Below are 13,891 nucleotides of genomic sequence, written 5' to 3'. Positions count from 1 at the left end.
AATTAAGTTTAACATCAATTTGAAGCAAAGTTCAAATTTTACAAATTGGCAATTTTTGAACTTTTTTTATTTCCATGTCTGGGACTGTACATATATGATTATTTTGTGTGTATAATGAATGCAACTCAATGACAGCTCCAAAAGCTCGACACATTGCTCTTATTGCATCCTAAAACAAAAATTGCAAATTTGTAAAATTTAAAATTTGTTTGTTTTTGACGTTTATTTTTTACGTTTCCCATCTGAAAAAAGTTTACCATCAAACAGAAGCAAAGTTCAAATTTTACAAATAAGCAATAGCAGGGGAATCACTCAGAGTGGTTCGACGTCCTTCAGGGCACGAGGCAAGGTGGACGCAGCTCCCCGTTGCTCTACTTACTCTACATCAACGGGCTTATCAGTACCTTAGAGAAATCTGGGGCTGGTATCTGTGTGTACAATATTCGGGTCAGCTCACCTACAGTCGCCGACGACATGCTGTTGCTGTCATACTCTGTTCATGGATTAAATGCAATGCTTGAAATCTGTAGCAACTATTCAAAACAGTGGCAGTACCAATATAACTCGAGCAAATGTGCAGTCGTTGTTTTTAATGAACGCTTGAAGGGAGAGACAAACCGAATTTTCAAACTCGGTACTCACACAATCAAAGAGGCATCTTCCTACGTTCACCTCGGTTTGAAGTGCGACCCGTTTCTACGTTCTACGTTCTACAGGAATGGTTGATGACGCGTGCAACAAGCTTCGGGGGACATATCTGGGTATCGTTAATAGGGGAATATCTCCCCTTGCACTCAATCCATCAACATCTATAAAAGTTTATAACTCTGCTGTGATACCTAAAGCATTATATGGCTGTGAACTGTGGACTTCAATAAGTGCAGACGACATAATTAAGCTAGAACGCTCTCATAGGTTTTGCCTAAAACACATACAGGGTCTGCCACGAAACACTGCAACTAACTTTACTTTATGTGCTATCCATGCCGTGCCTATGGAGACAATAGTTGATTACAGAAAGCTGGTTTTTTCTAGAACAACTCTGTAACCTGCCAAATACATACGTGGCCAAACATTTGTTCAACAGCAGACTCTTGTATTATGAAAACTTTGACAAACAGCACCATGGTTTTATTCCTGACATACATGCGATATTATGCAAGTACGAACTACACCACATCCTGTTCCCGGTGAAAACTGTGTGGAAAACCATGCTCCGCCGACACGGTACACAAAAAAGGAATGTAAATCTGTTTCAAGAGTGTTCAGAAAAGTACCCCTTTCTTGGCTCAACAATATTACAGTCTGACGGAGTGTGTGGTTTATGGACTATCGCCAGAAATAATCCTGAACTTTCCTCTCTATGTAGTAAGACAATGCGAGTAATTGGGCGACTTACTATGCCCGCGTATATAAATACATGTGCACTTTGTAATGGAGTGAATTTGAATATAGTGCACCATCGTATTCTGCTCTGTAATATGAATTCTAACATTCGTGACCAGTTATGGAATACCATAATAGACACACACGGACTTGGTGCTTTCAACCAGATGTGTCGCTCTAGTCTTTCTGAGCAGTGCAATTATATACTCCGGATGTTTCTTAATATAAATTATGACAACCTCAATCATACAAAACTTTCATCACTAGTCTGCAAAATGATTTTACAGTAGGGGACTTACTTAATAATTATATTGCGATTACATTAACTTATATATAGTATATACAGTACATTTAAATAGTTTGTTTGTTTTTTCAGCCAGGAATTGTCTGTCTAGCAATTTCGTGTTTCGGTGCTAGGCTACAGATATCCTGGGAATATATCTAACGTTATATAATGATCGTGATATCACGATACTCCTAGCTCCCTGTCTAAAATTTCGCTTTTGCCTCCTAGATGGGACAACTTGGAGACTCTTCTACGTAACATAACACAGTTTTACTAAATAATATTCTTTATAAAGTTCTCTTTTTTGCTGATGTTGATATTAACATCCATATATATCGTTTATGTTTGTATCTATCTAACCATTGTTTATATATAGTTATATTGTGTTTTGATCTTCGTGTCTTGTATATGGAGGAATAAAAGTATATATGGGATCTGAATAAAGTTTACCATCAAAAAGAAGCAAAGTTCAAATTTTACAAATTTGCAATTATTGAACTTTTTTTAATTTGCATGTCTGGGACTGTACAAATATGATTATTTTGTGTGTAGCATTGAATGCAACTCAATGACAGCTCGAAAAGCTCGATACATTGCTTTAATAGCATCCTAAAACAAAAATTGCAAATCTGTAAAATTTGAAAATTGCATGTTTTTGAATAAAGTTTAACATCAAAAAGAAGTCCCCTTTTCTGTTTTTGTGCCCTGTATAATCACCGGTTTATTTTTATTCTGTTCCAAATCTACCGGCATTGTTTCGTCTGCAATTTGAATAATTTCATCGCTCTCCACCGTCTTCTTCTTGATCAGCGGGACGAAGTGGTTTGGAGTGAATTTGTTGGTAGATTGTGGAACAGCCGACGATGACCACATTAACTTCAACTCTGGGCCAGAGCGGCGTTCTACATCCCGTCCTAAAACGCGCCTGGTGAAAACCTCTGAGGTATATTCAGAACACTTGTGGGGGGTAATAAGAAAGGATACTTGTTTTCAGTGCTGCGCTCAGCGCATACATATGTGCAAGATCTCCATATTCAAAGTTAAAGCTTCAAACAAGATCTTTGAGTAATCGCTCATGAGAATTCTTGTGTCATTAAGAAAGTTGTATTTTTTGCCAGTGTCGTAATAATGTCTGTGTTGTATAAGCTCTAAAGCAGCAAACAGTCGTAATAGGACATGATGGTCTTGACACCCGGAAATAGCATAGGATAGTGTTCTATATAGACAGTTCCCATCACCGATAATTTGAACCGGATCGTAGACAGTTGTCATTGGAGGATGGTACATCTTTAAAATCGTTATTGAGATGTAGTCGATTTGGTGGTGATCTGGTATGTGTCGGGGAATGGTCACCCCATACTGACTTAATAGTTTAGCTTCCGATGAAGCTTGATTCAGTAATTGTTTTTCGTCATTCATTTTCTCTTTAAGCCTAAAATATAATGTACACGTTATTATACCTATTGAATACACTGTGAACTTAATAAAAAGTTTACAGCGGTGATGTGGCTCCATTCTCGTTTTTTTTTTTAATGTACACAATTTAGCTATAAGAGAAATCAGGTATTTTAGCAGTATATAATTTTCCAGAACAGGAGCCACGGGGCCTGTGTATTGAGCTGATAAGATACGGATCAACACAGCAGGTTGCTAATACACAGTGTAGACTTCCCCTGTTTTAGTATACTAATTGTTATTTGCCTGATATAAATGAAGTGTATTTATTCGGGTCTACCGACGTTATGTTAACAATCGTTTAAAGTGAAAATGTCAAATTATTCATTATTCTCAGATTTTTAACTCATTTGAATTGTGACATTTATTATTCCTATAATCAGTATGCATCACGCAAACATGCACTTTTATGATTAAAATCTATTTTTATAAAATTGAATTAATAGATGCTGCTTGGTGACGTTTATTAAAATTTCTTTCATCGCTTAAATATTTTACAAAAAATACACCTGTGTTTCTATCTTAAAAAATCTGCAAACAACGCATTTTTTATCAATGTATCTTTTTTATCAAACACTTGTTTATATCTATTTCATACATTTTATTCAAAATTAGCAGTCAAACGTTTTTTAAAATGTCAATACGGGTATAATAACACTCGCATTATTGACTCGTATATTTGCATCTGGAATACGCCCTTTTTATGACACTAACTGATTGTTGTGAAACGCATTATCTATTTCATGTGTTGAGAGTATACCATAAATGATTAACACGTCTGCAATTACCAATTACTGAGTGCGACAATCGTTATTGTTGTAGACAATATCGGTATATGTTTGCATCTCGAGGACGCCCATCTTGTTTCAGGTTAATTATTTCACTAATTGATAATTGATGTGTTAGTTAACAATGAAAAACAAGAAATATTGCCGTTTATGGCCTCATCATTTGTATATCTTATATTGTATCATAATCTTTAATGAACATGAAATACTTATTAAAGCGAGATTATACGATTTTTATTAAAATTAAATGATTCATTAATGTTAGTACAGCAATTTTTACAATTGATTAAATTATGGAACACGGAAAATGTGTTCATCTTGAGAAATTTCGTTTTTCTACTACTTGTGGAATCAATTATCTATAATCGTATTATACATTTTGTAAAAGTGTAGAATAAATTTAATAGACTTACCGCAACAGAGCGGATGTGGCATCATAATCCAATCCATTTTTAAATGCACATTTGACACAAATGAAATTTAAACTTTTGTTTGACCATGATATTAAGTCATTGTCTGTAAGATAAGTACAACCGGCATGAGCCCATTTTTTACATCCCGTACAGAGGATAGTACCGTTTTGGTACTCTTCCTCACATACAGAACACGGGTATTGCGCCATGCTTTACGATCATATTTTGGGGAATCGGACATTTTATATGGGTAATCATTGAAGATGAGCAATAAATGAGTAAAGGCGATTGAAAAAAATCCGACTTTATTACATTCGAAGGACAATCATCAAACAAATCGAAATTCTTTATTGGCCAATTAGATATTGTATTCAATAAACACTCAAAATAATAATTTATTCTAATTAGTCAAAATCAGCATATGAGTAAAAATAATTAAAAAACATCCCACTTTCATTTATTCAAAAGGACAATCAGCAAACAAATCGGAACTCTTTTATAGCCAATTATCTATTATATTCAATCAGACGTAGTGTCAAAAACTTGTGAATAGCGGATTAAAGACGCGTGAAAATTATAAAGGTGGTCGAAAAATCTGCGAACTGTAAAAAACGCAAAACAATTGCTAGAAACTCGGCCAGTTGGTCTGTGATTAGTGGAATTCGGTAACAGCCCGGCGTCATGTGAAGAACCCGTATCTAATCGATACCAACGATCATTTTAATGTGGAATTCGGTTGTAATTCGGTAAAAAGTGTAATTCGGTTGTAATTCGGTGAAAAGTGGAATTCGGTGTTTCCATGGACCGCAATTTTTGAACTTTTTTTATTGCCATGGGTGGGACTGTACAAATATGATTATTTTGTGTGTACAAATGAATGCAACTTAATGACAGCTTGTAAAGCTCAATAGATTGCTCTTATTGCATCCTATAACAAAAATTGCAAATTTGTAAAATTGCATGTTTTTGTCGTTTATTGTTTGTGTATCGCATCTGAATAAAGTTTACCATCAAAAAGAAGCAAAGTTCAAATTTTACAATTATTGAACTTTTTTTAACTTGCATGCCAGGGACTGTACAAATATAATTGTGTTGTGTGTAGCATTGAATGCAACTCAATGACAGCTCGAAAAGCTCGATACATTGCTCTTATAGCATCCTAAAACAAAAATTGCAAATTTGAACTTTGCATGTTTTTGTCGTTTATTTTTTTGCGTATCGCATCTGAATAAAGTTTACCATCAAAAAGAAGCAAAGTTCAAATTTTACAATTTTACAATTATTGAACTTTTTTTAATTTGCATGTCAGGGACTGTACAAATATAATTGTGTTGTGTGAAGCATTGAATGCAACTCAATGACAGCTCGAAAAGCTCGATACATTCCTCTAATAGCATCCTAAAACAAAAATTGCAAATTTGAACTTTGCATGTTTTTGTCGTTTATTTTTTGCGTTTCGCATCTGAATAAAGTTTACCATCAAAAAGAAGCAAAGTTTAAATTTTACAAATTTGCAATTTTTAAACTTTTTTTATTTCCATATATGATTATTTTGTGTGTTGCAATGAATGCAACTCAATGACAGCTCGAAAAGCTCGATACATTGCTCTTATAGCATCCTTAAACAAAAATTGCAAATTTGTGATATTTTAAATTTGCATGCTTTTGACATTTATTTTTTGCGTTTCGCATCTGAATAAAGTTTACCATCAAAAACGAGAAAAAATCAAATTTCACAAATTTGCAATTTTTCAACTTTTTTTAATTTCCATGTCTGGGACTGTACAAATATGATTATTTTGTGTGCAGCAATGAATGCAACTCAATGATATCTCGAAAAGCTCGATACATTGCTTTGATAGCATCCTAAAACAAAAATTGCAAATTTGTAAAATTTGAAATATGCATGTTTTTGACGCTTATTTTTTGCGTTTCGCATCTGAATAAAGTTTACGATCAAAAACGAGCAAAGTTCAAATTTTACAAATAAGCAATTTTTGAACTTTTTTTAATGTGCTTGTCTGAGACTGTACAAATATGATTATTTTGTGTGTAGCAATGAATGCAACTCAATGAAAGCTCGGAAAGCTCGATACATTGCTCTGATAGCATCCAAAAACAAAAATTGCAAATATGTAAAATTTGAAATTTGCATGTTTTTGACATTTATTTTTTGCGTTTCGCATCTGAATAAAGTTTACAATCAAACAGAAGCAAAGTATAAATTTTACAAATTGGCAATTTTTCAATTTATTTTTATTTTTATTTCCATGGTGGGTCTGTACAAATATGATTATTTTGTGTGTAGCAATGAATGCAACTCAATGACAGCTCGAAAAGCTCAATACATCGCTCTTATTGCATCCTAAAACAAAAAATGCAAATTTGTAAAATTTGAAATTTGGATGTTTTTGTGTTTTTTTTGTGCGTTTCGCATCTGAATAAAGTTAACAATCAAAAAGAAGCAAAGTTCAAATTTACAAATTTGCAATTTTTGAACTTTTTTTATTTGCATGTCTGGAACTGTACATATATCATTATTGTGTGCGTAGCAATGAATACAACTCAATTAACGTTCGTAAAGCGCGATACATCGCTTTTATAGCATAGTAAAACGAAAATTGCAAATATTTTTTGCGTTTCGCATCTGAATAAAGTTTACCATCAAAAAGAAGCAAAGTTCAAATTTTACAATTTTACAATTATTGAATTTTTTATTTGCATGTCTGGGACTGTACAAATATGATTATTATGTGTATAGCAATGAATGCAACTCAATGACAGCTTGAAAAGATCGATACATTGCTCTTATAGCATCCTTAAACAAAAATTGCAAATTTTTACAAATGTGCAATATTCCATTTTTTTTATTTCCATGTCTGGGACTGTACAAATATGATTATTTTGTATGTAGCAATGAACACAACTCAATGACAGCTTGAAAAGCTCGATACATTGCTCTTATAGTATCCTAAAACAAAAATTGCAAATTTGTAAAATGTGAAATTTGCATGTTTTTGTCGTTAATTTTTTGCGTTTCGCGTCTGAAAAAAGTTAACAATAAAAAACTAGCAATGTTTAAATTTTACAAATTTGCAATTTTTGAACTTTTTTTAATTTCCATGTCTGGGACTGTACAAATATGATTATTTTGTGTGCAGCAATGAATGCAACTCAATGACAGCTCGAAAAGCTCGATACATTGCTCTGATAGCATCCTAAAACAAAAAGTGCAAATTTGTAAAATTTGGAATTTGCATGTTTTTGTCGTTAATTTTTTGCGTTTCGCATCTGAAAAAGTATAACATCAAAACGAAGCAAAGTTCAAATTTAACATATTGGCAATTTTTGAACTTTTTTATTTTCATGTCTGGGACTGTACAAATATGATTATTTTGTGAGTAGCATTGAATGCAACTCAATGACAGCTCGGAAAGCTCGATACATTGCTCTGATAGCAACCAAAAACAAAAATTGCAAATGTGTAATATTTTAATTTACATGTTTTTGAGACATTTACAAATTTGCAATTTTTGAACTTTTTTTATTTGCATGTCTGAAACTGCACAAATATCATTATTGTGTGTGCAGCAATGAATACAACTCAATGAACGTTCGAAAAGCTCGATACATCGCTTTTATAGCATCGTAAAACGAAAATTGCAAATATTTTTTTGCGTTTCGCATCTTAATAAAGTTTACCATAAAAAAAGAAGCAAAGTTCAAATTTTACAAATTTGCAATTATTGAACTTTTTTTTAATTTGCATGTCTTGGGACTGTACAAATATGATTATTTTGTGTGTAGCAATGAATGCAACTCAATGACAGCTCGAAAAGCTTGATTCATTGCTCTAATAGCATCCTTAAACAAAAATTGCAAATTTGTAAAATTTGATATTTTCATGTTTTTGTCGTTTATTTTTTGCGTTTCGCATATAAAGTTAAACACAATAAAGAAGCAAAGTTCAAATTTTACAAATTTGCAATTTTTGAACTTTTTTATTTTTATGTCTGGGACTGTACAAATATGATTATTTTGTGTGTAGCAATTAATGCAACTCAATGACAGCTCCGAAAGCTCGATACAATGCTCTGATAGCATCCAAAAACAAAAATTGCAAATTTGTAATATTTTAAATTTGCATATTTTTGACATTTATTTATTGCGTTTCGCATCTGAGTAAAGTTTACAATCAAAAACGAGCAAAGTTCAAATTTTACAAAGTTGCAATTTTTCAATTTTTTTAATTTGCATGTCTGGGACTGTACAAATATGATTATTTTGTGTTTGGCAATGAATGCAACTCAATGACAGCTCGAAAAGCTCGATACATTCCTCTTATAGCATCCTAAAACAAAAATTGCAAATTTGTAAAATTTGAAATTTGCATGTTTTTGACGTTTATTTTTTGCGTTTCACATCTGAATAAAGTTTACCATCAAAAAGAAGCAAAGTTCTAATTGTACAAAGTTGCAATTATTGAACTTTTTTTAATTTGCATGTCTGGGAATGTACAAATATGATTATTTTGTGTGTAGCAATGAATGCAACTCAATGACAGCTCAAAAAGCATGATACATTTCTCTTATAGCGTCCTAAAACAAAAATTGCAAATTTGTAAAATTTGAATGTTTTTGACGTTTATTTTTTGCGTTTCGCATCTGAATAAAGTTTACCATCAAAAAGAAGCAAAGTTCAGATTTTACTAATTTGCAATTATTGAACTTTTTTATTTCCAGTTCTGGTACTGTACAAATGTGATTATTTAGTGTGAAGCAATGAATGCAACTCAATGACAGCTCAAAAAGCTCGATACATTGTTCTTATAGCATCCTAAAACAAAAATTGCAAATTTATAAAATTAGAAATTTGCATGTTTTTTTACATTTATTTTTTTGCGTTTCGCATCTGAATAAAGTTTTCCATCAAAAACGAGCAAAGTTCAAATTTTACAAAGTTGCAATATTTCAATTTTTTTAAATTTGCATGGCTGGGACTGTACAAATATGATTATTTTGTGTGTAGCAATTAATACAACTCAATGACAGCTCAAAACGCTCGATACATCGCTCTTATAGCATCCTAAAACAAAAATTGCACATTTGTAAAATTTGAAATTTGCATGTTTTTGTCGTTTATTTTTTGCGTTTCGCATCTGAATGAAGTTTACCATCAAAAACGAGCAAAGTACAAATTTAACAAATTTGCAATTTTTCAACTTTCTTTAATTTGCATGTTTTGTGTAAAATAATCGGCAAATAAATTAATATTTTCAGTAGAAAAAAATCGTTCCATGTAACTTCATTGAGTGCCTTTTACACTGAAATTCCCGACGCCCTTTGATGCTTTGCATCAATACTTATCTTGTTGTATTCTAATATAACCAAGAGTCAGCTACACTGGTAAAGGGTTACCTCGTTATCAGATTGCATAGAATCTCTAATAAAATGAAAACATGTTTGGGATTACTATAAATCCCTCCCTTTTAATTTAAACCATTTCATATAAACTGTCATTTTTTATAACAAAGATATTTGGAATAAAACTAAATCAGTTACAAACTTCTATCCAAAACGATTTCATTATATGCAATATTATATATCAATTTATCCAAATGTAATTTAAATCGTTTCATAAATAAAAATAATATCAGAAGCGAAATTCTTCAATATTAATCCTTTCAAATAGGGATAAAGAAGAACATCTAAATAATGTTAAAACTAACAATGAAGAACATCTTTATAATGTAAAGACTAACAAAGAGGAATATCTTTATAATATAAAGACTAACATAAAGAATATCTATATAATGTAAAAACTAACAAAAAGGAATATCTATATAATGCAAAGACTAACAATGAAGAATATCTACATAATATAAAGACTTACAATAAAGAATATCTACATTATGTGATGACTTACAATCCAACATTTCTTGAAATAAGTAAAACCATTGAACATACTAGAATGACAACAGTTTACTTTCATGCTAATTTAACACTAGTTGAATATCTAAAAAATCATATCCCAAGTTAGTAGATAATCCAAAGTTAAATATGATACTTAGATGTATCCTTCCATATTTCGAAACAACTGACATCGAGGTAAAAAAAAGGCCATGATGAAAGCACACCTAATTCGTCAATGCACCTTGGCGTATCACATTAGGACGAGACAATCTTTTTCCAATGGTCTCCACATGGAACCCGATGTCTATCAGAGACTGATGGTCAAGTATGAGACGTCCATCAAAGAGGAATGCAGGTTTCAGCATTCCCTTATAGATCTGTTTGTAGTCATAGTTCTGAAAAAAGAGGTTGCAATAAGTATGATTTCCTGATTACGACAAATGAGAATATATTTGTTCTTGTGATCATCCTTAGAATAAAACATAACTTAATATTATATCAGCTTTAAGTAAGATAGAGAATACTAGGTAAGTGTTGAAGATTTTTTTTTCAAGCTAGGATTACAAACCCTAAACCACCAGACTTGGCTTAGGTTTTTGTGACAAGCAAGTGTTGAAGACAAATTAAGTTTTTCAAGCTAGGATTACAAACCCTAAACCACCAGAGTTGGCTTAGGTTTTTGTAACAAGCAAATAAACTTCTCAGTGCTCAACACACAAGACAAGAGGGCCTTGATGGCCCTGAATCCCTCAGCTGAGTTTGAGGAAAATAGATTGTAAAAACTTGACCTTTATGACCTAGTTTTTGGACACATGTGACACAGATTCAAAATTGACCGAGGTATTATTAAAGGGACCGTCAACCGCGATTGACAAACAAATATTCGTTATTAGTTTATATTGATTAAAATATCACGACTGGTATATTACATTACTTGAAAAAAGTGCATATTTTCAGTATATTCGGTAATAAAATTTTGGGATGTGAAATAGAAAGTACATAGCGAAAATAGGTGACATAACAATATACACACTATAAATAATGCAAGTAGATTGATCATTATGAATAATATATGTACAATTCACTACGCATGCACAAGCATTCCTGGGTTTACCAGGTGATGAAGATGATCAGTCTACTTGCGTTATTTATAGTTAACTGTTAGTTACCTGCTACCTGTACCCAGTAAATTGTATTAACGAATATACTGAAGATATGAAAACTTAACAACATTTTTCAAGTAATGTAATATACCAGTCGTGATATTTTAATCAATATAAAGTAATAATTGATAGACTGGCAAAATCTGGCCCCTATCGTGTAACAAAGATTTGACCTGGTGACTTAGTTTTAGGACACATAGTGCAAAAATTCGCAATGAAAAAGTCATGAATGTGCCATCTAGAAAAGTAACAATGTCTTTCTAAGATTTGACCTGGTGACCTAGTTTTTTTTATTCATGCGACCCAAAATCATACGAGTCTATGGTCTGGATAAACATGCTGATCAAGTTTCATCAATATTGAGTCATAAATATGGTCTCCATAGTGGTTACACGTTGTTTGTTTTCTAAGATTTGACTTAGTGATGTAGTTTTTAGATACATGTGACCTAGATTCAAACTCTACCTAGATATTTTCAAGATAACAAATCTGACGAAGTTTCATCAAGATGGAGTAATATATCCCCTCAAGGGGGATAAAAGATTTTTCCAAGATTTTACCTCGTGACCGGTTTTGGATGCATGTGGCCCAGATTCCATCTTGACATAGACATTATCAAGATAAACAAACTTACCAAGTTTCACAAAGATTCAGCAATAAATGTGGCCTCTAGAGTGAAAACAAGGAAGACAAACGAAAACTGCATGACACATGACAATGGACGCCGGACATAGGGTCACAATAGTTCACACTGAGCACTCAGGGCTCAGTTAAGCTAATAATAAATGTATCACTCCTCTTCATGGTAATGACATATTAAGGTTCTTTTCAATTGCGTGAGAAATGTGAACGTTATTTGCAACACAAACTTGTAACATTTTATATGACAGCCATGCCCATAGCTAAATTCAAGGCCACATACATGAGGAATAAGTGGATTACTGTGCGTGAAAATTGTGATGATATAAGATATAAATAAATCCCTTAATTTGAGATATGTTGTAGTATTTTGCACCACAGGTTTATAGTATTTAAATGGAAAAAAAACTGACAGAGTGACTCAAACTTGCCTCTTAAAATATGGTTCTCCAGGTATAAAAATAACAGTTTAACATTAATCTTTTATGTTGATAAGTATGTGTATCATTAAGGATTTCCAAAAATATAAATGTTGTCATGCTTGAATTGTCCAATGTTGGCAATATAACTTTGACAAGTTTGTTGTTAAGAAATGACTAATATATAAGCTAATACATCCAGAATATTACCACAAACTCGTCCCATTCAGTACAGATGACAACAGCAGATGCCCCTTCAGCTGCCATATATGGATTACAACACACAGTCACCAGCTGGCGAACTGTCATGGATAAATACAGCTTGAATTTGTGTATACTTTAATGCTTAACATAATGTTAAGTTATCTTTCCATTTTCAAATTCCAATAAACATCTGTTCAATACAACAAGTGGATAGTAAGCAAGGTAGAATATGAAACTGTATTAGTGCTTATAAAGAAAATATGGACATGGATAAATTCTTAATAATACACCATACATTTTTCTACAAAAGTCTTGATTTGCACTTAACACATACCATATATTTAGAGTATGAACAAAACAGAGTGTAGTGTGAGGGGAAGTTAAGTTAATATTTGACTTATGTAAATATATATTTCTTGCGTACAATGACTTATTGTTGCTTATAATTTTTGTTTTCAAAATGAAAAGTCCATTTTATGCTACTTACAATGCTTGCTCATTTATATCTTAATTGTATTTGCATAATTAACAACAGTAAATAAAAGTTTAGACAGTTTCATATGCCTTCAAGTCAACAATTTTTAAGGCATAATTATATTGCTTATTTTTTATATGTGCAAATTACAAATTATATTTCTTTATCACACAGGTGACGACTGACAAGTGTATTTCAGCAGCCAGTTGGTAAATTTAATCAAGAAATACTTATTTACATGAATCTAACATTTATTATTATTCTCTTCTATAGAATAAGGTCTGTATGGAGTAAAGACGCTTCCTCTTTTATCCAATAAGGACACATGGACATCAGTTTTTGCAATTACCGGGGGTAACTCTTTTCATACATAAAAGCACGTTAACTTTATTTTCAATGCTCTAATGCCAATTTGGAAATCTTTGTTTGTTTAGATGAATAGAAATTAATAGAAAAGTAATGGTTCATGATTATTATTACCTTGCTCAGGGCTATCACAGATGGCTGGATTGTTCAATTCACTGAAATTACAAAAATAAACTGCAAACAACACATTTTAGTTCACATTTCAATAGATGATATAACAAGCACGGTATTACGTGTCAGAACTTGACCTACTTGCGGTCCCTTAGTACACTAATGAAGGTAAACTGGGAAAACAATCAATGGCTGCTGTTCGCAGATAAGAGTTGGTTGCACATTAGTAGTTTTTCATTAATTTTTTGTTGCAAGGAATAAGCCAAGGTCATTA

General features: G+C 32.2%; 1 protein-coding gene across 4 annotated transcripts in view; it reads right to left on the bottom strand.

Moving 5' to 3' along the window:
* Positions 1–9,783: 9,783 nt before the first annotated feature.
* The window catches only part of LOC127879242 (UDP-glucose 6-dehydrogenase-like), a 127,811-nt gene continuing 123,703 nt past the window's right edge, over positions 9,784–13,891 (bottom strand). For all 4 annotated transcript variants that reach the window (XM_052425999.1, XM_052425997.1, XM_052425998.1 and 1 more), the window contains exons 10-12: positions 13,621–13,661; positions 12,672–12,763; positions 9,784–10,635 (exon numbers count right to left, since the gene is read on the bottom strand). In XM_052425999.1, coding sequence (XP_052281959.1) covers positions 10,465–10,635; positions 12,672–12,763; positions 13,621–13,661 — 304 coding nt within the window. In that variant the 3' untranslated portion in view covers positions 9,784–10,464. The remainder of the gene's footprint in view (positions 10,636–12,671; positions 12,764–13,620; positions 13,662–13,891) is intronic.

Source organism: Dreissena polymorpha, chromosome 4 (assembly GCF_020536995.1).
Source record: "Dreissena polymorpha isolate Duluth1 chromosome 4, UMN_Dpol_1.0, whole genome shotgun sequence".
Lineage (NCBI taxonomy): Eukaryota > Metazoa > Mollusca > Bivalvia > Myida > Dreissenidae > Dreissena > Dreissena polymorpha.
This window is presented reverse-complemented; position numbering and strand designations above follow the sequence as displayed.